Source organism: Galeopterus variegatus, unplaced genomic scaffold, assembly GCF_000696425.1.
Source record: "Galeopterus variegatus unplaced genomic scaffold, G_variegatus-3.0.2 Scaffold14, whole genome shotgun sequence".
NCBI classification, from domain to species: Eukaryota; Metazoa; Chordata; class Mammalia; order Dermoptera; family Cynocephalidae; genus Galeopterus; species Galeopterus variegatus.
Genome location: NW_007726125.1, coordinates 755264 through 776306, shown reverse-complemented (window position 1 = coordinate 776306; position 21043 = coordinate 755264). Strand labels below are relative to the sequence as shown.

Genomic DNA, 21043 nt, shown 5'->3' with positions numbered 1-21043 from the left:
TGGCAGGGGTCGGGGCCGGAGCGGGAGCAGCTGCAGGCGTCCCTCTCGGTCCTCCGCCGCGCGCCCCCTGCAGGTCTCGGCGGGAACAGACTAGGCGCGCCCGGGGATCCTCCGCGCTGTGGCCCGGAGCTAAGAGCCCCGCCCCTGCCGGGGCGCGGTCTCTCCTTGGCTCCGCCCCTTCTCTGTCGCAGTCTTGACGCAAGACTGGGGCGGTGCTAGCCCTGGGCCCAGCCGCTTCCCAAACCTCGCCCCTCCCTGTCCCAGACACGGCGCCTGCGCGGGCACAGGACGTCTGGTTCGTGATGACTGTGAGTGGTCCAGGAACACAGAGCCCCGGCCCGTCGCCCCCGGGGTGCAGGCCCATCCCTGCGCGCCATCACCTTTCGCACCACCTGCTCTGACCACTCCCCGGCTTCCTTCTCCCCTAGTCTTGCCCTCCACGGGACTCGCCCCCGACCTCTACTCTCCTCTCCCCCTTGCTCCCTGGCTCTGCCCTGAGCCCACCCCCGAAGTTTCCACCCCCTTTCTCTGCACAGGCCAGCCCAGTGGAGCAGCTGCGGAAGGAGGGCAACGAGTTGTTCAAATGCGGAGACTACGAGGGCGCCCTGACGGCCTACACCCAGGCCTTGGGTCTGGGCGCGACGCCCCAGGACCAGGCCATTCTGCACCGGAATCGGGCCGCCTGCCACCTCAAGCTGGTGAGGGAGCTGGACTGCCCTTCCCCTTGCCTGCTCGGACCCCGGTTTGCCCATCTCGGCTGCTGCTCGGGTCTGTGCTGGGCATTCACTTTCCCGGGCCATCCAGCTTTCCAGATGTCTTTTGGGCCTCAGGATAGTGGGGGATTGAGTGTTTTTGGAGAACAAGAGTATCCCTGTTGCCCGGTTAGTGTCCCGAAAGGGAGATGACCATTCTCTCAAGCTCTGTTCTTTTTCTTATAGGAAAATTACGACAAAGCAGAAACAGAAGCATCCAAAGGTAGTGGAATGTGGGCCCTCCTGTGGAGCTGTGGGGCTTCTTTTGGGGCAAGAACTCTGAGGCTACCGCACCATCCCATTATTTTTCTCCCTTGACTCCTGAAACACATCTGCCTTCTTTCTTTCCCACTTCCTCGGGCATTTCCTTTTCTGCAGCTACCCTCACCTTTTCTGAGGCTGAAGTACGAAGCCCCACACCTGTCCCCACCTTCTTCTGGCCCTCGAGATCTTTCCCTACTGCTCTTGCCTGGAGATGGTGGCCTTATGTGTGCTGACAGAGCTCCTGTTTGTGCTCAGCCATTGAAAAGGATGGTGGGGATGTCAAAGCACTTTACCGGCGGAGCCAAGCCCTAGAGAAGCTGGGCCACCTCGACCAAGCTGTCCTTGACCTGCAGAGATGTGTGAGCCTGGAGCCCAAGAACAAAGTTTTCCAGGAGGCCCTGCGGAACATTGGGAGTCAGATTCAGGAGAAGGTACGTGAGTGACCGAGAGAGATTGAGGCATTGGCTGGTGGTAAAGGAATCTGAGTCAAGAGTGTAGACACAATTCTCCCAGGAGGAGACACTGATGGCACATGAGCACATAGAATGATACTCAACCTTGCCAATGGTTAGGGAAAAGCAAATTAAAATAGCAGCATGGTACTTTTTTTTCCCCCTTGGTCATCTGTTTGGCAAACATTTAAAAATTTGTACACTTTGGGAGGAGAGAGTAAGAAACTTAAGTGTGAGGTTGGGGCACATGGACTCTCATGACTGCTGGAGGGGATATAAATTGGTACAGCTCCTTTGGAGAGTACTTTAGCATATCTATAAAATTTTAAATGAGTATATCCTTTGACGCAACATGTTTACTTCTTGCTGTTTCCCCTAAAGAAACCTCGCCCATGTGCACAAGTAAGCATGTGTATGTTTATTTCAGCCTTGTTTATAGTAAGGAAAACCTGGAACTCTCCTAAATACCCAGCGATAGGGGAATGGCTAAATAAACTGCGATCCTTACTACAGACTCCTATGTTGTAGTTGCTGAGAATAGTTCGATACACATGCGCTGCCATGGAAAGCTCTCTGATTCTTGTTGAATGAAAAAAGCAAAATATACAATAACACATGTAGAGTAATACCATTTATGTTAAAACAATCCCCCACATACACACCAAAAACAATACTGTGTTTTTTGTGTGGGTACACTTGCGTACATAAATACAAAGAAAAATATTTTAAAAGATATACATGATATACATGATAATTATAACATTGTGACCCCTGAGAAAGGAATGGGATTGAGAGCGCTTTCCAAATGAGACTTTGCTTCATCTATTAATATATTTTTAATAAAGAGACATTGTTTGTATAATACATATATTTTTATTTTTATTTTTTTGGTGGCTGGCCAGTAAAGGGATCAGAACCCTTGACATTGGTGTTACAACACTGCTCTCTAACCAACTGAACTAACAGGCCAACCCAGTACATATATTTTTAAGTTAATTTAAGAAAGAATCTAAAGACCACGATGAGCTATAACCAAGCCTGAATTAACCAGGTAATTTGGCGTTAAAATGCTGACACAGTAGAAGCAATTATCACGACAGCAAACACTTTATTGAAATGTTGAGACCAGGGAAAGCAAATAGTTTTCCTCTCAGTGCCAGCTCTCTTTGATTGGTACCAGCTGCCTAAAGCCCAGTGTTGAGAAGGATTAAGAAGCAGATTGCCTGGGCTTAGCAGGGAAACGTGCTGTGACTGATTAGTCGTGTCTGCCATGGATGCAAGAGGGGAAGGGGGAAGTGGTATGCATGCTAGGCTTGTGCCAACATCCATGCCCAGGACCCTGGAGCAGGGGGAGCTGGCCTAGCATGATCTTACCCATTTGGATAGTTTTTAAAGCTGTCAAAAATAACGGAAGTGTTAGCAACTACCTCCCAACCTGCCAGCTCGCTTACAGGAGGTATAAATGTCAATTTTAGTGCCATGGGTGGCATGCTCATGCTGCCATGACATAGATGGCACCACTGGGAGTGTGTTACCTTGTGGCTAACAGGATGCCTCCCCTTCCAAAAGGCACTGCCTTCAGCATCAGCATTGCCCCTGGTACCCAAGCAAGAAGTAGATCAGAGAGGAAAACAGCCGCAGGAAGTTTAGGAGAAGCTGCCAGGCAAGTCTCTTCCTGCCCAAGGTAGCTTGGTGCTAGGCCTGGGCCCAGACATCTTCACTGTGCCTCCCAGAGTCAGAAGCCAGGCCCTGGGAGGAGCTGGAGAGAACAAACAGGGAATGTGATGGCTGTGGCCAAGAGAGGTGATTTCATCCATGCTTCATTGTTTTGTCATAGGTGCGATACATGTCTTCCACGGATGCCAAAGTGGAACAGATGTTTCAGATACTGTTGGACCCAGAAGAGAAAGGCACTGAGAAAAAGCAAAAGGTATAGGCCTTGGACTGAGCCAGAGGGGGCTGAATTCCCTCTAGAGCTGCCCATCCATAACATCCTCCCCATCCACTGATGTTGGCCCTAGATGCCCCTGCTGGCCTGGTCTGCTGCATAGTGCTCCTCATGGGGCTTGGACAGGAGCTCTGGGGGCTTGGGGCCTTAGTATGAACAAAGGAAAGGAAACCAGTGTTCACAGAGTGCTTAGTTGGCCAAGCTCTGTGCCAGGAGCAGGTGTTCAGAGGTGACTGAGGCACTATTCAGCCTCTGCTGGGGACTCAGGACCCCATTTACTCTTATCATCAACCCTGAGAGCAGACTCTTCCCTCTACTTACAGAGGAGGAGGCTGACGTTCAGAGAGGGTAACTTGATGGCCAAGGTCACTCAGCTGCTAAGTGGAAGCTGTAAGGTCCAGAGCTCAAAGCCTCTGCTTGCCCTGTCCTGTGTGCAGTGCCAATGTTATGATGTGCTTCCTTTGACACAGGCTTCTCAGAACCTGGTGGTGCTGGCCCGGGAGGATGCTGGAGCTGAGAAGATCTTCCGGAGCAATGGGGTTCAGCTCTTGCAACGCCTGTTGGACACGGGAGAGACTGACCTCATGCTGGCAGCTCTGCGCACGCTGGTTGGCATTTGCTCTGAGCACCAGTCACGGGTAGGTGGAGCAGAGGTTCTAGTTACTGCTTCAGTCTGTTCTTCTGTCCATCCGTCTATCCATCCATCCATCTACCTTCCATCCATCCTTCCACCCCTCATCTATTCCAAAAAAAATTTAAGGTAGAGTACAAGGAGACAGCAAGAGAGGAAAAATAAAAATGGCACAAAAAAGACCAACATGAGCTCCTGCTTTGGGAGGACTTGTAAGTGTGAGCCCAGGCTTCCCCTGCAGTCAGCTCACAAAGACACACCTGGTCTCTTACTCATTCGGTGTCCATGTGGTAAAAGCAAGCCTGTTACCCAGAAAAGGGCACCGGCCCTTGATCTAAAGATCACGCTGACATTTCCTCTGGAGGGGGGTCCTCACAGTGAGTGAGGTGGTCAGTGATGTCACCCACAGCATCTTTATCATTGAGACAGTGACGTGATATGTCAGGCTTGACCCTGACATGATTCACAGCATGGACTCTGGTGTCCCAACCTGAACAGTTCTGCTCCTGGGCCAATGTGGTGAAGTTCATGCCCTTAGCTCTTGCCTGAGCTGGCTTGATCCAGGGGACAAGGACTTGACCATTGGTTGCTTTTAGAGGAGCCCACAATTCCTAGATCCAGGGTGGAACTGTGAAATATTCAAGGAAATCTCTTTAGGCCGAGCTTGGGCTATATTTCTGGGTCTCCCACAGCAAAAGAATGGTAAAACCATGTGAATTCTGTCACCTCCTTCAGCCTTCCAGCCCATTCCAGTGTGAAATGCGATAGACCCAAGTGGACCTTTTAGGGTTCTTGAGCTTAAAAATCGGGTGGAGAGGCTTTGCAGGCCCTTTCCATGCATGTCCACATCACCAGGGTGTGGACAGAACCTCAGGGTTGCGATTGGGGAGGAACTAGGTATCCTTCGGCCTGGTGGTCAGGTAGCTTTGTCCAGGTTTATGTGTCTGCTTTGCGGAGAGACATAAATTGAAGCAGCTGCTCCCAGAGCCACGTACTCGTTGTCTTTTCCGATTGGAGCCGAGGAGAGGAGAGGAGAGGTAGAGGAGTTCCTCTGGAGTGCTTTCTTTAGGGAGCCTTCCCAACAAAATTATCCTGCATTCCCCTGGGTCACACCATCAAACTGGCCCGTTTTGTCTTCACTTGGAGCTGGCCCTTCCGCCCAAATGTTCTCTCACTCTGCATGTCATAGTTAGGGATCTCTGTGGCTGCCCTTCACCAACTGGAGGCTCCTGTCCACCTCTTTCCCACCCCAGACAGTGGCAACCCTGAGTGTGCTGGGAACTCGGAGAGTGGTCTCCATCCTGGGCGTGGAACACCAGGCTGTGTCCCTGGCTGCCTGCCACCTGCTGCAGGTTATGTTTGATGCCCTCAAGGAAGGTGTCAAGAAAGGCTTCCGAGGCAAAGAAGGAGCCATCATTGTGGGTGAGTAGAAGCAGGTCTGTGGTCCTTTGGATGTTGCTGTCGTGGAGGGGATGGGGCTAAACCAGCCCTGCCAGTTCTTTTGAGACCAGAGTTGAAGCTGCAGGTTATTCAGGAATATGGCTTGGTGACAGTATTTTATTCTAGATTCTAAGCAGCCGTGGTGCCTGAGGGGAAGCCTGGAGCCAGCCCAGAGTCACCCTTCCCTGTGTCTTGCTGGCTTGTTGGGGAAGCTCAAGGGTCAGACAGGCTGGGCCACTGTAGACCCACTAATATCTTCTCATTGCCAGATCCTGCCCGGGAGCTGAAGGTCCTCATCAGTAACCTCCTGGAGCTACTGACTGAGGTGGGGGTCTCTGGTCAAGGCCGAGACAATGCCCTGACCCTCCTGATTAAAGTGGTGCCCCGGAAGTCTCCTAAGGACCCCAGCAACAGCCTCACCCTCTGGGTCATTGACCAAGGTACATGATACAGTTTATTTTTTATTTATTTTATTATTTTATTTTATTTTATTTTTTCCTTTTTTTTGTCTTTTTTACTGACCGGTAACGGGATCGCAACCCTCAGTGTTGCGCCTGCACCGTGCTCAGCCAGTGAGCGGGAACTGGTCTCCACATGGGATCCGAACCCTCGGCGGGAGCGCTACCGCGCTCCCAAGCGGCGCACTCTCCAGTGCACCACCGGGCCGGCCCTACATGATACAGTTTATAAAAACTTGCTTGGGTGGCTGAGGCCTGCTTATCCCCGGAAGTGATAACAAGAGTGGCGATTATACCAGCTATGTGCCTGCATTGCAGTGTACCCTGTGGCCTGCGCGGTACCCTTAGGGAACTCAAAGGTAGCCCCTTCAGTGTGCATGTGTGCACATGCACATACATGGAGCAGGCCTGCAGCAGGTTAACAGAGAAACTGGACTGGCTTTCTGTATCTGAAGTTTTTAACATTTTTAATTTTTTTTTTCTTTGGCCGCTGAATTTTTAGTAAGCATGTATTGTTCCTATATTCAGAGAAAAAGTAATTAAAGTTTAATACATCAGTTCACACTTCTCTTTTCCCCTAAAATACAAACAAGAAAAGCTTTGCAAAGGCCCTGCATGAGCACATGTGCTGGGTCTTTCCACACATCTTAACTTCTTTGGTTATTACAATGATCTCGTGAAGTGTGGGTGTTATTTTTCCCTTAGTTGTACAGATGAGGAACCTCAAAGCCCCAGAGCATTCGGCCGACACAGGCCTCACTTCTGAGGTCTTTCCCTGACACCACAGCTGCTTCCATAGGTAGCAGGTCAGCCAGGCAGGTTTTCTGAGCTGCTGTGGATGCAGTTGTCTGTAAACTTCTTGTCTAGGAGGGAGGTGGTCCTGCTTTTCTGTGCTTCTTCCAGGAAGCCTCTTCCCTTTACCTGTAGAGGTTGGACCTACTGTTCTACTGCCTAAGTTGAGTGTCTTTTCAGGTCTGAAAAAGATTCTGGAGGTGGGGGGCTCCTTGCAAGACCCTCCTGGGGAGCTCACAGTGACAGCGAACAGCCGAATGAGTGCCTCCATTCTCCTCAGCAAGCTCTTTGATGACCTGAAGTGTGATGCCGAGAGGGAGAATTTCCACCGACTCTGTGAAAACTACATCAAGTAAGGGAGTCTGTCCCGTCTCCTGCTGCCAGGGGTTCCAACAGCAAAGTTCTGACTCCCTGAGGAGGGACAGAATGAAAGGTTTCCAGCAGGGAGAGCAGCATCGGGGAGGACTAGCAGGGCCTAGCCCAAGTGGGCCCACAGTCACTTCTTGTTCCAAGGTGACCTCACCAGGGAGGTTTTTTCTCAAATCGATTTTCCAGTAATGCAGCAAATGTTATCAAGCGCGTACTGTTTACTGAGCACTTGCTGTGTAACTGTCCCAACACGGAAGTGAAACGCGACAATCCTTTCCCTTAAGGAGCTTACAGCTGCAGCGGGGAGACTGATGCTAAATTATGAGATAAACAGGATGATTTCAGATCTTAATAAGTATAGGAAATGCAACAACAGGTTGGTGTGAGTGAGAGTAACTTATGGTAGATGGTACATCATCAGGGAAGGCTCACATGAAAGAAAATTTGGGATTATTTCCTGGGAGGAAATGTCTTGAGTCTTCCCATTAGCAGCTTTTCTTGCTGTTTCTGCCCAAGTAGTGCAGGTGTCTGGCCAGTTCAGGCAAAGGGAGGGAAGGAGACTCCCTTTATGTTGGCCTTAGTGTGACCGCTGTCACCCTGTGTTCCTCAGGAGCTGGTTTGAGGGCCAAGGGCTGGCCGGGAAGCTACGGGCCATCCAGACAGTGTCCTGCCTCCTGCAGGGCCCATGTGACGCCGGAAACCGGGCCTTGGAGCTGAGTGGTGTCATGGAGAGTGTGATTGCTCTGTGTGCCTCTGAGCAGGAGGAGGAGCAGCTGGTGGCCGTGGAGGCTCTGATCCACGCAGCCGGCAAGGCCAAGCGGGCTTCATTCATCACTGCCAATGGCGTCTCACTGCTGAAGGACCTGTACAAGCGTAGTGAGAAGGACAGTATCCGCATCCGGGCACTGGTGGTGAGACAGGGGTGGGCCTGGGGTGGGCAAGCAGGCAGCCAAGCAGGGGTACTGGCCCAGCTGGTGTCTCAGGGTGAACCCCCAGCACACTCTAGATGAAAATTTAAGGCCTTGTGGGGACCAGAGGCATGGGCCAGGTTCCTTCCACCACAGGGTTTATGGTCAAGTCAGGGAGATGAGCCAGGTACAGAGAGGACACCTGGGAATGCAGGGCAGCACATGCTATCCCCTTGCTGGTCAGAAGGGCTGTGTGGAAAGGCTGGGCCTGCAGGAGTCATGCAGTGTCCCTAGGAGCTGGCGGTGTGGGGACTGTCTAGCCTTCCGCAAGTCTTGCAGTTGTGCACCTTGTGGAAGCTGGTCTTCCTGCTTGAGGTACTTAGTCCTGGATTTCTCCATCCCATAAGGATGTCCTCTCCCCACACATGTTTTAGCTCCACTTGCAGAGGGCTTTTTTTTTTTGACAAGGAAAGAAGCAGGGCAGTTCCCAGTGTAGATTGGGAAGGATTGGGGCCGATACAGTGTAGTGGCCAACGTGTCACTTTCTACCAGATGCTATGTCATGTGGCCCTCTCAACAGCTGATTTTGCTGCTAAATGTTCTAGGTGGTGGCCTGGTGGGGGAGGGTGCTGATTCGTGTGCGTGGCCTCCAGAGAGCCATGGCAGTGTGCCAGCGAGGGAGCCCACGCCAGGTGTGGGGGAGCCCAGCTCCTGCCTCCATCCTCAGAGGCCAGACAGCTGCTCTTGCCCTTTCTCCAGGGACTCTGTAAGCTTGGCTCGGCTGGAGGGACTGACTTTAGCATGAAGCAGTTTGCTGAAGGCTCCACTCTCAAGCTGGCCAAGCAGTGTCGAAAGTGAGTTGTTTGGTGTTGCTGTGGCTCCCCACCTCTTGGCTAGATGTCAAGAGAGGAGGGTCTGGGTGGGGCTAGGACCTCCTCACTGCCCTGCTCTGTGGCTCAGGCAGGGGCTACTCTCCCCGGGCAGAGTAGCTGGACCCTAGCACATGAACTGCTTCCGTATGTTGAGGGGATGCCCAAGCCCCTGGCTTTTCCTCCTTGGTCCTAGTGTGCTCTTTTCCATCACGCCGGTTCTAATGGTTGTCCACTACCATGCATGTCTCCAGGTGGCTGTGCAATGACCAGATCAACGCGGGCACTCGGCGCTGGGCAGTCGAGGGCCTGGCTTACCTCACCTTCGATGCCGATGTGAAGGAAGAGTTTGTGGAGGATGGGGCTGCTCTGAAGGCTCTGTTCCAGCTCAGCAGGGTAGCTCCGTGGGTCCCTGCTATCAACCTGGGGATGCTGTCTAGGACTAGAGCTTCCAGTCTTTCTTGGCAGGTCATGGCCAATGGCTCTTGTGACCTCTGGAAGGGCTGGTAGCTGAGTGGCTGTTCTGTGTGGCATGGGCATGCACCAGCAGTGTCAGGAAGGATGATCTCTTTGGAGGAGTTGGGGAGGTCAAGTTTGTAATCTTCCAAAGTCTGGGGCCAGGTTCATTCTGGTGCCCAAGTGGTCCTGCCGAGGGTAGAACTGGGGGCCTGGGCAGCATTTATCCCAGTGCTGCTGTGTCCCTGGGCTGGCCAATTGAATGCCCTTTGCTCCTGGCAGTCTGAGGAGAGGTCTGTGCTCTTTGCGGTGTCTTCGGCACTGGTGAACTGCACCAACAGCTATGACTATGAGGAGCCTGACCCCAAGATGGTGGAGTTGGCCAAGTATGCCAAGCAGCACGTGCCTGAGCAGCACCCTAAGGTGAGGGGGCCACTGGAAGGGGCTGGGGTTTCCCCATCATTGGGACCCATTGACCTGGGACATCCACAGCAGAACAGCCTTCTGTCTAAGCTGGTTTCTTTCCCTTGTTTTAGATGTTTGTTTCCATATGCATCAATTTCTGCTGTGAGAAGGGTACCCCTTTCCCTCTCTAGTCAGCTGAGGCCCCTTTCCTAAGCTGCCTCCTTCCGCAGGACAGACCAAGTTTCGTGCGGGCTCGGGTGAAAAAGCTGCTGGCGGCGGGGGTGGTGTCGGCCATGACGTGCATGGTGAAGAGTGAGAGCCCTGTGCTGACCAATTCCTGCAGAGAGCTGCTCTCCAGGTGGGGCTGCCGGTGTGGCTCTAGCGGGAGCAGGTCCTGGTACTGTGGGCCTCTTGGCGTGAGGGGCCAGCTGCTCTGCTGCCTTCCTTTGCCGAGCCTGGAAGTGGAGTGTACTGCCAGCGCCCGAGACCTCCCCCACCCACCCGCCCACCACCACCTTCTCCCCACAGGGTCTTCCTGGCTTTGGTGGAAGAGGTAGAGGACCGCGGCACTGTAGTTGCTCAGGGAGGGGGCAAGGTAAGCTGGTTCACAGACTCCTAACTGAGGGTCAAGGCATGAGCCTATAAAACATGATTCATTGGCTGCCACGCCAGAGATTGCTGTTAGATGTGGGATGGAAAAACATTATTAATGACCAGTAGGAATGTCTCCTTCTCTCATTTACCTCCATGGCCCCAGCACCCAGCACTGTCCATGTCAAGCCCTTAAGAAGTGTTTCAGGAAGTGTTTGGGTAGCTTCATGAGGGACCTCAGAGAGGTGGTGAGGGTCTGAGCAAGCCTGGGGAGAGAAGGAGAAGGGTGAGGATGGCACAGTCAGGGCCTCAGGGCCCGATGGTTTGGTCCTTGCACTCCTGGGCACCTCCTAGGCACTAATGTGCTTGTTCCTATAGGCTCTGCTTCCGCTGGCCCTGGAAGGCACCGATGTGGGACAGACAAAGGCAGCCCAGGCTCTCGCCAAGCTCACCATCACCTCCAACCCAGAGATGACCTTTCCTGGCGAGCGGGTATGTGTCTTCCTGCCCTAGCCCTGGCCTCTCTGCCCCTTCAGTGGGCTCTGATGGCCTCTGGCTTGGGCTGTGGCTCCTCCTTGAGACCAACAGGAAGTGGCAACTTTGCTAAGCCCTGGGCTAGAAGGGCAGCCTTAGAAACCAGCACTCTTTCCAGGGCTGGACTCCTCCCTGCTAGTTGGTGGGGTTGGTGGATGCTGCGGTGAGTAGCCCTGACAGGTGGGGTGCACATTGCAGATCTATGAGGTGGTCCGGCCCCTTGTCTCCCTGTTGCACCTCAGCTGCTCAGGCCTGCAGAACTTCGAGGCACTCATGGCCCTAACGAACCTGGCAGGGATCAGTGAGAGGCTCCGGTAAGGTCTCTTGGGATGTGGGGCCTGGGTTGGGCATCAGGATTCAGATTATCCCCACCCAGAAAAGCATTTTACACTTTGGAAAACACTCCTCGGTCATTGACTTATTTTAGCCTCACAGTGACTCCTCTGCATGATACAGATGAGGAGATAGACCAAGAGAGGCAGCAAGGCACTGGGCGATAACACTGCAGGCTCTGGAGTCAGACTACCTGGGTTCAAATCCTGGCTTCTCTAGTTGCTAATGTGTAACCTCAAGCAAGTTACTTCACCACTCTGCCTCAATTTCCTCATCTGTGAAATGGGATGGTTATCGTACCTACCCCATGGAGTAGTGGTGAGAAGAATTACATGAGAAAATACATGCAAAAGTACTTCTTACATAGGTGCCTGGCCCCTAGCAATGTGCCCAATCAGTAATGTATTAGCCATTAATACTAATTGTGACCTTGAGCTTATTACTCACTACTCAGCCACAGTTTTCTCTTCTACAAAATAGTAATGATAATCACACCTGCACCTTCATCGTAGGGTTGTGATGAGGATTAAGTAATATAATCCAAGTGCCTGGTCAAGGTAAATGCTCAAATGTTAGGTGTTAGCATCACCATCATCCCCAGCCTGGTCTCCTAACTCCTACTTTTGGGTATTAACCTTGGTTAGAAGGCTAGAAACCCCTGCATTTCATACCTGGTTCAGGAGGGTCTTTGGTCATTGCCAAGCGTAATCCTCAGCCCCAGACTCAATTGCGTGGGGAGGTGGGGGCAGGGATGGGTGGATGTAGCAGTTCTTTTTTTTTTTTTTTTTTTCAAAAGATGACCAGTAAGGGGATCTTAACCCTTGACTTGGTGTTGTCAGCACCACGCTCAGCCAGTGAGCGAACCGGCCATCCCTATATGGGATCCGAACCCGGGGCCTTGGTGTTATCAACACCACACTCTCCCGAGTGAGCCACGGGCCGGCCCAATAGCAGTTCTGATGATACTGACTCTTCCACCTCTGTGCGTGCAGGCAGAAGATCCTGAAAGAGAAGGCTGTGCCTATGATTGAGGGCTACATGTTTGAGGAGCATGATATGATCCGCCGGGCAGCCACGGAGTGCATGTGCAACTTGGCCATGAGCAAGGAGGTGAGGGTTGGTTCAGGTGGTCATGACATGCAGAGAGATGCAGAGGTATCTGTCCTGGCTGGCCTTTGCACCCAGTTGACTTGGCCCATTCCCCCCATCTGGCACAGGTGCAAGACCTCTTTGAAGCCCAGGGCAATGACCGGCTGAAGCTGCTGGTGCTGTACAGCGGAGAGGATGATGAGCTGCTACGGCGGGCAGCTGCAGGGGGCTTGGCCATGCTGACCTCCATGCGGCCCTCGCTCTGCAGCCGAATCCCCCAAGTGGTCAGTGTCTTCTTGGTGGGGGAGGAGGGTCAACCAGGAACTCTTAGCATGGTGGCGGTTGGTGGGGGATGTCCTAGGGGATGTGGGTGTGTTTCCTGTCAAGGTTGAGCCTGTTGCTTGGTGGTCACACCTGCTCTGTTTCCTGCAGACCACACATTGGCTGGAAATACTGCAGGCCCTGCTTCTGAGCCCCAACCAGGAGCTGCAGCACCGGGGTGCTGTGGTGGTATTAAACATGGTAGAGGCCTCGAGGGATATCACCAGCACCCTGATGGAGAGCGAGGTGCTGGAAATCCTGTCAGTCCTGGCTAAGGGCGAGGAAAGCCCCGTCACAAGAGCTGCTACAGCCTGCCTGGGGAAGGCCATGGAATATGGGCTTATTCAACCCAACCAGGACAGAGAGTGAGGGTCTGCTACTGGGCCCAAGGCTCATGCACATGCTACTTATTGCAGCACAGGGAGCAAGGACAGAAGCAGCTCGGGCTGGTGGGGGCTGGGATGCACTCTTTCCCCTGCTCCCCAACTGTCCTTTAATGTCCTTTGTTCTGCATCAGAGGCCACATTCAGTCACATAGCTCTGTTCTGCCAGCACTGCCTCTAGCCTCACTCAGAGGGGCCCTTTTTTTGTACTACTGTGGACAGCTGGGAGTGGGGATACATCCCAACTCAGCCTATGGATTCTGGGGCATCAGGAAGGGCACATCAGTGGCCTCACCAGCTGTGAGCATCACCTAATAGTAGGCCTGCCCCTGACCCTCTAATAAAAGTGTGTGGAACTTGTGTGTGCCCTGTCCCTGGGCAAGAGGGCTGCAGTGCGAATCTCTGGAGCAGGAGCTGGGCATGCGGAGATTTACAGCAGCAGCAGAGTCACCTCTATGAAAAGAATTCAATGGGTTCCCTATCCTAGGGCCCACTGAATTGCTGATTAATCCTGTTGGAAGTACAAAGGGTAAGCCTAGGAAGCTAATAAAAAAAAAACCCTCCAGTTTAGTGGAAATAGATGGTTCTAGGGTACAAAATCCTAATGCTGGCCCTTCAGTACTTCTGTCTTTATATTCTGAGTTCTTGGAGACCCCCATTCAGGCAGTACTCGGGATTTGGGGCTGGTGTGTCGTTTGCTTCCCTCCCGGGAAAAACAGCCCTCCTGTAGCCGAGCATGGTCAGAGGAAGGGGGGCCGGTAGCACTTCCCACCTGCCGGAGGCGGGTCATCCCGAGCCGGTTTCTGTCTGAAGGCCCATCCCAGCTTGAAGCTCATTGGCTCGACAGAAGTAAGTGACGGGTCCTGAGCCAATCAGTGGGAGGTTGAAGCCATCGAGGAGTCGAGTACGGCTGCTTCCTGTTTGGGCCTCAGTCCGCGCGTGCTCGGTGGAGAGCTGACTCCGTCCCAGACCGGGGGTTTGAGGAGGCCGCGCGTGTCGGGGGCTGCTCCTGACCAGCCCTTTACTTCGGGTCTTCGTGAGTGTTCCCTGAGTGGTTCTAATCCGAGCTCCGCGGCCCCGCGGGTGCCTCCGGGCTCTGCCTTGGGCCCACGTCCCCTGGAGGTCTCGACCGTTTCACAGGCGGCCCGCGGCGGCCCGGCGTAGGTCTCTGGACCGGCTCGATAGAGTTGAGACCCGCGGGGCTGCCGCCGCGCCCGAGCGCCGACGTCACCGCCCCCGCCGGCCATTGGCCGCCTCCCCCGCGCGCGGCCCTTCAAACGCTTTGTCCATGGCCGCTGACAGCGACTGCTGGGTGGGCTCCTATTCCGGAGGGGGTACCCCCACGTTTCCTCCGAGACTGCCCACCGTAAGAACCTGCCTGAGGGGGTGAAGGGCACAGGTCAAGATCAAGGTCAGAGGTCCCCTTGGGCTGGGAGTGGACACGGAAGGGGTAGCAGGAGAGACCCAAGATTAGAGGCTTGAGAATGCCTGTGAGACTGATCAAGTCGAACGTGCCCTTCGGAAGGCGGCGTTGCTGTTGTAGCCACCAGACTGTCTGTCTCCCCGTTTAAGCGTGAGCCCCTTGGGAGAAGACAGCTGTCCTTCGCGCTGGGCCACAGTAAGGGCTCAATAAACACTTGTTGGTCGAATAAATGACTGGATGAGGTCCAGTTGGAATTGCGTGTATATATAGGTCCTGAAAACCCAAAAGACGTCCAGTGGTCATTTTTGTCCACTCAAGTGCTGTATTTAATAAGTTAACGCTGTGTTTTTATTGTGGTATGTGCCAGCACCGAACCCTTTATTTACATTTATTACAAACAATTCTACGAGGTAGGTACAAACAGCACCCACCCACCCCCAAACCCCACTCTCCTTTGTAAAACTGAAGAAAGGGAATTGGATTTAGATTGTCAAGGGCACAAGGCACTGCTAGCTGCAGAGGCAGACGTGAACCCTGGAGCTGCTGGTAACCTGTAATGGGTGCTGCCTCCCAAACGCTCTTCTGCTTTGCACTGTCTGGTGAGACTTGAGTTCAACCCTCTGCCCCTCTCTGTCCTAGCTGTGTGATTGTGTAAGGGCTACTTTCTCTGGGAGTCTTTTGTGAGATGGGGCAATTTGGAGTCCCACGATTACATGGGATAAAGTGCCTGACGCTAGGAAGTTGGTGCTGGAGGGGGTCCTCAGATCCTAGTCCAGCGTCTAAAGGAGAGGCCACTTGAACTTGAGTCAAAAGGGAGGACAGGGAAAGTGCCTGACTCGACAGTTCAGAATCTCCGTAAATCTGGCAGGACTTTAGCCAAGGCTGGCACTCAGCGAACGTTTGTGGAATGGACGTCTTCTGCCCCTGTGGTTAGGAGGGTGGTATTTTTCCCATTTTACAGATAAGGCAGCCACAACCCTGGAAAGCCAGAGACTTGCCGGTGTTCCCCAAGAGGTTGATCTGCAAGAATCTCCTCCGGCTCTAGCCCTAACCCTCGGTCGCGAGGCCCACTCCCGCCAGGTGGCGCTGCCGGGGCATGGCCGCGGAGCAGCGCGGGGCCTGGTTCGGCTTCGGTTTCTGCGGCTTCGGGCAGGAGCTGGGCTCCGGGCTCGGGCGCCAGGTGCACAGCCCGGAGCCGCTGCGGGCGGGCGTCGACATCTGCCACGTGAGCGCGAGCTGGAGCTACACCTCCTTCGTGACCCGTGAGCGCCCCCACCCCATCCCAATTCCAGTCCTGCCCCCGGGTACGCCTCCTTCCACCATGCTGGCTACCCCAGTGTAGCTCTCCCATTCCGGCCCTTACCTAGAACACCCCTCATCCTCCATTCTGGCCACTTTGCCCCTGTCTAGACACCCCCTCCTCCATTCCAGTCCTCGGTACGTGTCCCATCCCCTCCCCGCCCGTTCTGTCTGCCCCGGCAGATGGAGGCCGCGTAGAGCTGTCCGGCTCCGCGAGCGGTGCGGCGGGCGGCTGCAGGGACGCGTGGGCCTCGGAGGGGCTCCTCGTGGTGCTGAGCGCCCAGCCGGGCCCCGGGCAGGGGTCCGGGGCGTTACTCCAGGCCTGGGCGCCCGACTCGGCGATGCGTGGGGAGCCCCTCTGGGCCAAGAATGTGTTGATGCAGCCCGCGAGTGAAGACGAACCGGGCGGTGAGGCCCTGGCTGGGACGCTGCCGCTGCTGCCCTGCGCCCACGCCTACGTGGGCCCGCGGCCGCCTTTCTACCGGCCTCTGGCCCCCGAGCTGCGGGCGCGCCGGCTGGAGCTGGGCGCTGAGCACGCGTTGCTGCTGGGGGCAGAGGGCCAGGTGTTCTCCTGGGGCGGAGGCAGGTGAGTGGGGGGCGTGGCCAGGTGGGCCAGCTGAGTATGATTAGGGGAAGCAAACGGAGGGAGACCCCTTAATGTGACTGTAGCTAAGGTCTCTCTTTCTTAGGCATGGACAGTTGGGCCACGGGACTCTGGTGTCAGAACGGGAGCCAAGGCTGTTAGAGGCATTGCAGGGCCTACCCATGGCTGAGGTGGCCGCAGGTGGCTGGCACTCTGTGTGTGTGAGTGGTGAGTGACCTAGTGCTTATCCAAACAGGCTCATGATCTTCCTCTTCCTCTTCCAGTTTTGGTAGGTGGCCTAGCCAGGCCTACTTCCAAAATCATCCCACATCAATCAGCTCAGTCACTTTTGACTCCTAATTGCTTCTCAGATTTAGCCCCCTCTGCCTCCACCATCACTCACTCACACCTGAGCTGTTGAAGTTGTTTCCTATCTTCTCTCTGTTACTGGTCTCACTAGCCTTCCCATCCATCTGCCACTGCCTGGGCTGTCTTTCTAAAATAGTCGCAAGAAAGCATGAAGAAGTGAGGGGGCAGCCCAACCAAGGAGAATGGAGAAGTAAGGCTGCAGTTGCCTAGGTGGCCATGATATATGGCACAGAGTGGACGCAGGATGATGGTGGAGTGTGACCCTGTGGTGGTGCCAAAGCTGGAGACCTAGGGGTATTGAGGAGTTTCACTTTGGATATGTGAGTCCAGCACCCTGGCAGGTGGTCCAGGTGCAGCTATATATCCTAGGCTGTTAGGGTGGGGCTAGGGACAGGTGGTCCTTGTCTGTGTCTAGGATTCTCAGTCTGGCTTTGACAACTAGCAATGCCTTCACTGTTCCCCATATTCTCATGTAATGGGCCTGGGTTGGCAACCAGGCTTAAGAACCTGTGGGCTGCAGGGAAGAGTACAGAGGGCTGGAAACAGACCAATGGGAAGTCTCACACTTAAGGGCCAGAAGGAATGTGAGACCTTAAGTTTGTTGGAGAGGTTGAAGCATGGATGCATCAAACCAGACTTCCTAGTTTCACATCACTCTGTCCCTGAGACCTTGGGCCTGCTACTTAACTTCTCTGTGCCTCAGTTTCTTATGAATAAGATGGGGATATTGTCATATAACTCCCTGTAGGGCTGTTGTGAAAATTAAATAATTATATTTGAAAGCTCATAAAATACCAGCACAGATTGAATACTTTCTAAAATTAGTTACTATTGTTTTTTTTTGTTTTGTTTTTTTTAAAGATGACCGGTAAGGGGATCTCAACCCTTGGCTTGGTGTTGTCAGCACCACGCTCAGCCAGTGAGCGAACCGGACATCCCTATATGGGATCCGAACCCGTGGCCTTGGTGTTATCAGCACCGCACTCTACTGAGTGAGCCACGGGCCGGCCTTAGTTACTATTGTTAATGAATTTTTTGCATTAAGGCTGTCGTTCCAACCAAAAAACCATAAGGTTGTGGGCAGCAAGGAAAGTGAAAGCTTCCAGAACTGAAAATCTTCAACAGGACCAATGCCAGGTGGAGTTGAAAAAGGGGCATAGGCCGGCTCAGTGGAGTTCCATGGATACTGGGGGTGGTGGTGGTGGAGGGGGCAGGTGGAAGGACAAAACAACTTAGCAACATAAAGAATGAAAATGGAAGGGCCAGCCCGTGGCTCACTTGGGAGAGTATGGTGCTGATAACACCAAGGCCATGGGTTCGGATCCCTATATAGGGATGGCCGGTTAGCTCACTGGGAGCTCTCTCTTGCTGACACAAGTCAAGGGTTAAGATTCCCTTACTGGTCATCTTTAAAAAAAAAAAAAAAGAATGAAAATGGAGAGGAAGGTCCAGCAAGGTATTTAGTTTAAAGAAAGAGTGACCTGAAAACAATGACGCAGGGAACCTAAAACAAGGAAGCTGTGGGGGCCTTAGGGAGGCACCTTTGCCTGGAATGCTACTTGGGCAGGGCAGGCTCTAGTTGTCCCCAGGAGACGGTAGGAGGGGCAGGGGAGTTTAGATGGATAAGGGGAATTCACAGTGTTTAATGGGTCCCTTTTTCTCTTTCAGAGACTGGGGATATTTATATCTGGGGCTGGAATGAATCAGGGCAGCTGGCCCTGCCCACCAGGAGCCTGGCGGAGGATGGGAAGATAGTCACAGGGGAAGGTGAGGGTCAATGCGATTTCCACAGCCTTCTCCCCACAGGATATTGTCGTCATTCCTGACTCCTGACTGTATGCTGGCCTGAGAGCTGAAGTGCTCAGAAGGAGCACATGACATCCTTGTCACCCCAGGACATTCCACAGGATTCTGACCCCATTATGGGAGGGAACATTGGCAAGGCTGATGCCAGTCTTGGGACTATACACCCCACAAGCCTATCAACTCCAGCACTTCTGGTAGAATGAAGGGGTTGGGAGCACCAGCTTTGGAGCTAGAGAATAATGAATGTGTTTCATGGAGCTGTTGTAGTAATAAGTTAATGTATGAATAAGGTTTAGCTCGATGCTCAGTGTTAACCATCATTATAATCATTCTAACTTTTTTTCTTTTTTTCTTTTCATCATTATAATCATTCTAAAGCCACAGGACTGAATGAACGTGGTTCTGAAGTGAAGAGAACAGTCGGGAGTGAGGATGGAGCCCCTGCCCCTTTCATAGCTGTCCAGCCCTTCCCAGCTTTACTGGATCTCCCCCTGGGCTCAGATGCTGTCAAGGCCAGTTGTGGATCCCGGCACACAGCTGTGGTAACACGTGAGTGGGGCTGGGTGGGCTGGTGCAGGATGGAGCAAGAAGGCGCTCCACCTTGCTCTGTAGCTGGTGGCTGCAGAAAGGGTGGGGACAACTTAACACTATTTTAAGGACCATTGATGTACATTGAATACCTTCCTCACTCCACGAATAGAGCCCCAACCCCCACGTGGCTTTATCAGTAGCTCCCCAGCCTGGTTTTTCCCTCTGAAGGGAGGCTAATGTTCCCCATTCTCTATGCATGGGTGCAGACACATTCCTCACCAGCCTCTTCTGAAAGCAGGGCCTATCCAGGCCAACGTCTAAGACTTCTGGACTTGGTAGCTTTGAGACATAGGCCAGTCAGTTGACATACAGGAAGGTAAACTTCTCAGTCTGGATCCTTTACCACACCAGATGTAATTAGACAGTTGTTAGAGGGAGAATATGTTGTCCTATGCCAAGCAGATCTCATGAGGATTGTAATGTGCTAGCTATGGTTGTGTCAGGCCAGGCTAGGCAAATGCCTTGCCAAAGAGCAGGAGTGACAGCTATTTACTGTCCTTTTGGTTGCAGGAACAGGGGAGCTCTATACCTGGGGCTGGGGTAAGTAAAAGGATTGTGTTTTTTTTTTTTTTTAAAGATAAACGGTAAGGGGATCTTAACCCTTGACTTGATGTTGTCAGCACCATGCTCAGCCAGTGAGCGAACTGGCCATGTCTAAAAAGGGATCCGAACCCATGGCCTTGGTTTTATCAGCACCACACTCTCCCAAGTGAGCCACGGGCCGGCCCAAAAGGATTGTTTTTGTCACTCTTAAACCAAGGGGAGGAAAGATCTGGAAGTACAGGGCAGGTAACAAAGCCATAAAGACTTGTGGAAGCAGGGGCCTTGGCTGGATCACTGGGAGGACTGGAACTGAAAAGCTGTGGGCTCCCACCTGGGGTCAGAATAGATCTAGGCACACTCAGAAGAGGGTTTGAGACCAGACAGGAGAGAAATAAGGAGTGATATCAGTACTACCCATCTACCTTTCTGAATGACTGTCTGTCTTAGGGGAGTATTTAGCCAACATTTCCAAAGCATCTTTTTTTGTTATTATTCTGGCTCTGGGTAGGAAAAAATAAATAAATGGAAATCTCTGCCCTGAGCTCCTTGGCTATTGTAGGAGGGAAGCCTAGGAGAGCATCTTGCCTGGAGTGGCTGGTTGCTGCTGGCCTCCTGGGCAGCTGCCCCCCACCACCCCAGGTTTGCCTGGTCCTGGAGGCTTCATGGCTGTGGGTCTCCTGGAGTCACAGAGCAGACCCCGGCAGGGTGGTGGGCATAATCCCAGCACTGTAGTCAGTGGGCTGTGTTCCTTCCTGGAGGGACGAGGCAGCAAGGCACAGTTGGAGAGGATGGCAAAGGCTAAATATTCCCCATAGGTAAATATGGACAGCTTGGACACAAGGACACCACCAGCTTGGATCAGCCCTGCCGTGTGGAATACTTTGTAGATAAACAACTCCATGTAAAGGCTGTCACCTGTGGGCCCTGGAACACCTATGTGTATGCTGTGGAAAAAGGGAACAGCTGATGTGTTATGTTTCTCTCTATTTTTTTACATTATGAAATATATAGAAAAGTACATAAAACAAATGTGCACTATATGAAAATTTATAAAGCTAACACTTGTGAAATTCCCATTCAGGTCAAGGAAAACCACTGTCAGCACCCCAAAGTTGCTCCCCATCAGTCCTGTCCCTTCACCGTGGAACAGGGTCCTTAACTTGTCTGCACTTTAGAAACACCTGGATAGCATTGAAAACTGTAGAGGATTCATAAAGCAAATGTACTTCACAGGGCCTGGTTTTCCAAGGCCTTGCAGTTTCAAATACTGACCTTGCAAAGGACAGGAAATTTTCCTCAGGTTATAAAGTCTCTGGTGTAAGATAAAGAATTCTGACACAGCAAGGTTGCTGGCTCAAAGACCAGACTGGTTACTGATTGATATGTAAAGTTACTGGGAAGCTGCTGGCTGGAGGGAGAAGGAATGTTTGCTAA

General features: G+C 52.9%; 2 protein-coding genes across 2 annotated transcripts; both read left to right on the top strand.

The window, feature by feature from the left end:
- The first annotated feature begins 302 nt into the window (after positions 1-302).
- On the top strand, positions 303-13355 carry UNC45A (unc-45 homolog A (C. elegans)). Its single transcript, XM_008564622.1, has 20 exons — positions 303-358; positions 542-698; positions 939-975; positions 1272-1447; positions 3306-3398; positions 3887-4054; positions 5301-5469; positions 5757-5927; positions 6918-7089; positions 7717-8017; positions 8774-8868; positions 9138-9279; positions 9622-9762; positions 9975-10102; positions 10273-10339; positions 10714-10827; positions 11068-11183; positions 12195-12312; positions 12420-12575; positions 12724-13355. Exons 1-20 carry the CDS (start codon positions 303-305, stop codon positions 12979-12981), a joined length of 2835 nt encoding a protein of 944 aa, XP_008562844.1. The 3' UTR covers positions 12982-13355.
- A 1664-nt stretch (positions 13356-15019) lies between these two features.
- RCCD1 (RCC1 domain containing 1) lies at positions 15020-20784 on the top strand. The gene is made up of 7 exons (XM_008564293.1): positions 15020-15680; positions 15901-16303; positions 16407-16528; positions 18338-18436; positions 18854-19024; positions 19577-19606; positions 20425-20784. Exons 1-7 carry the CDS (start codon positions 15515-15517, stop codon positions 20574-20576), a joined length of 1143 nt encoding a protein of 380 aa, XP_008562515.1. The 5' UTR covers positions 15020-15514; the 3' UTR covers positions 20577-20784.
- Positions 20785-21043: the final 259 nt, after the last annotated feature.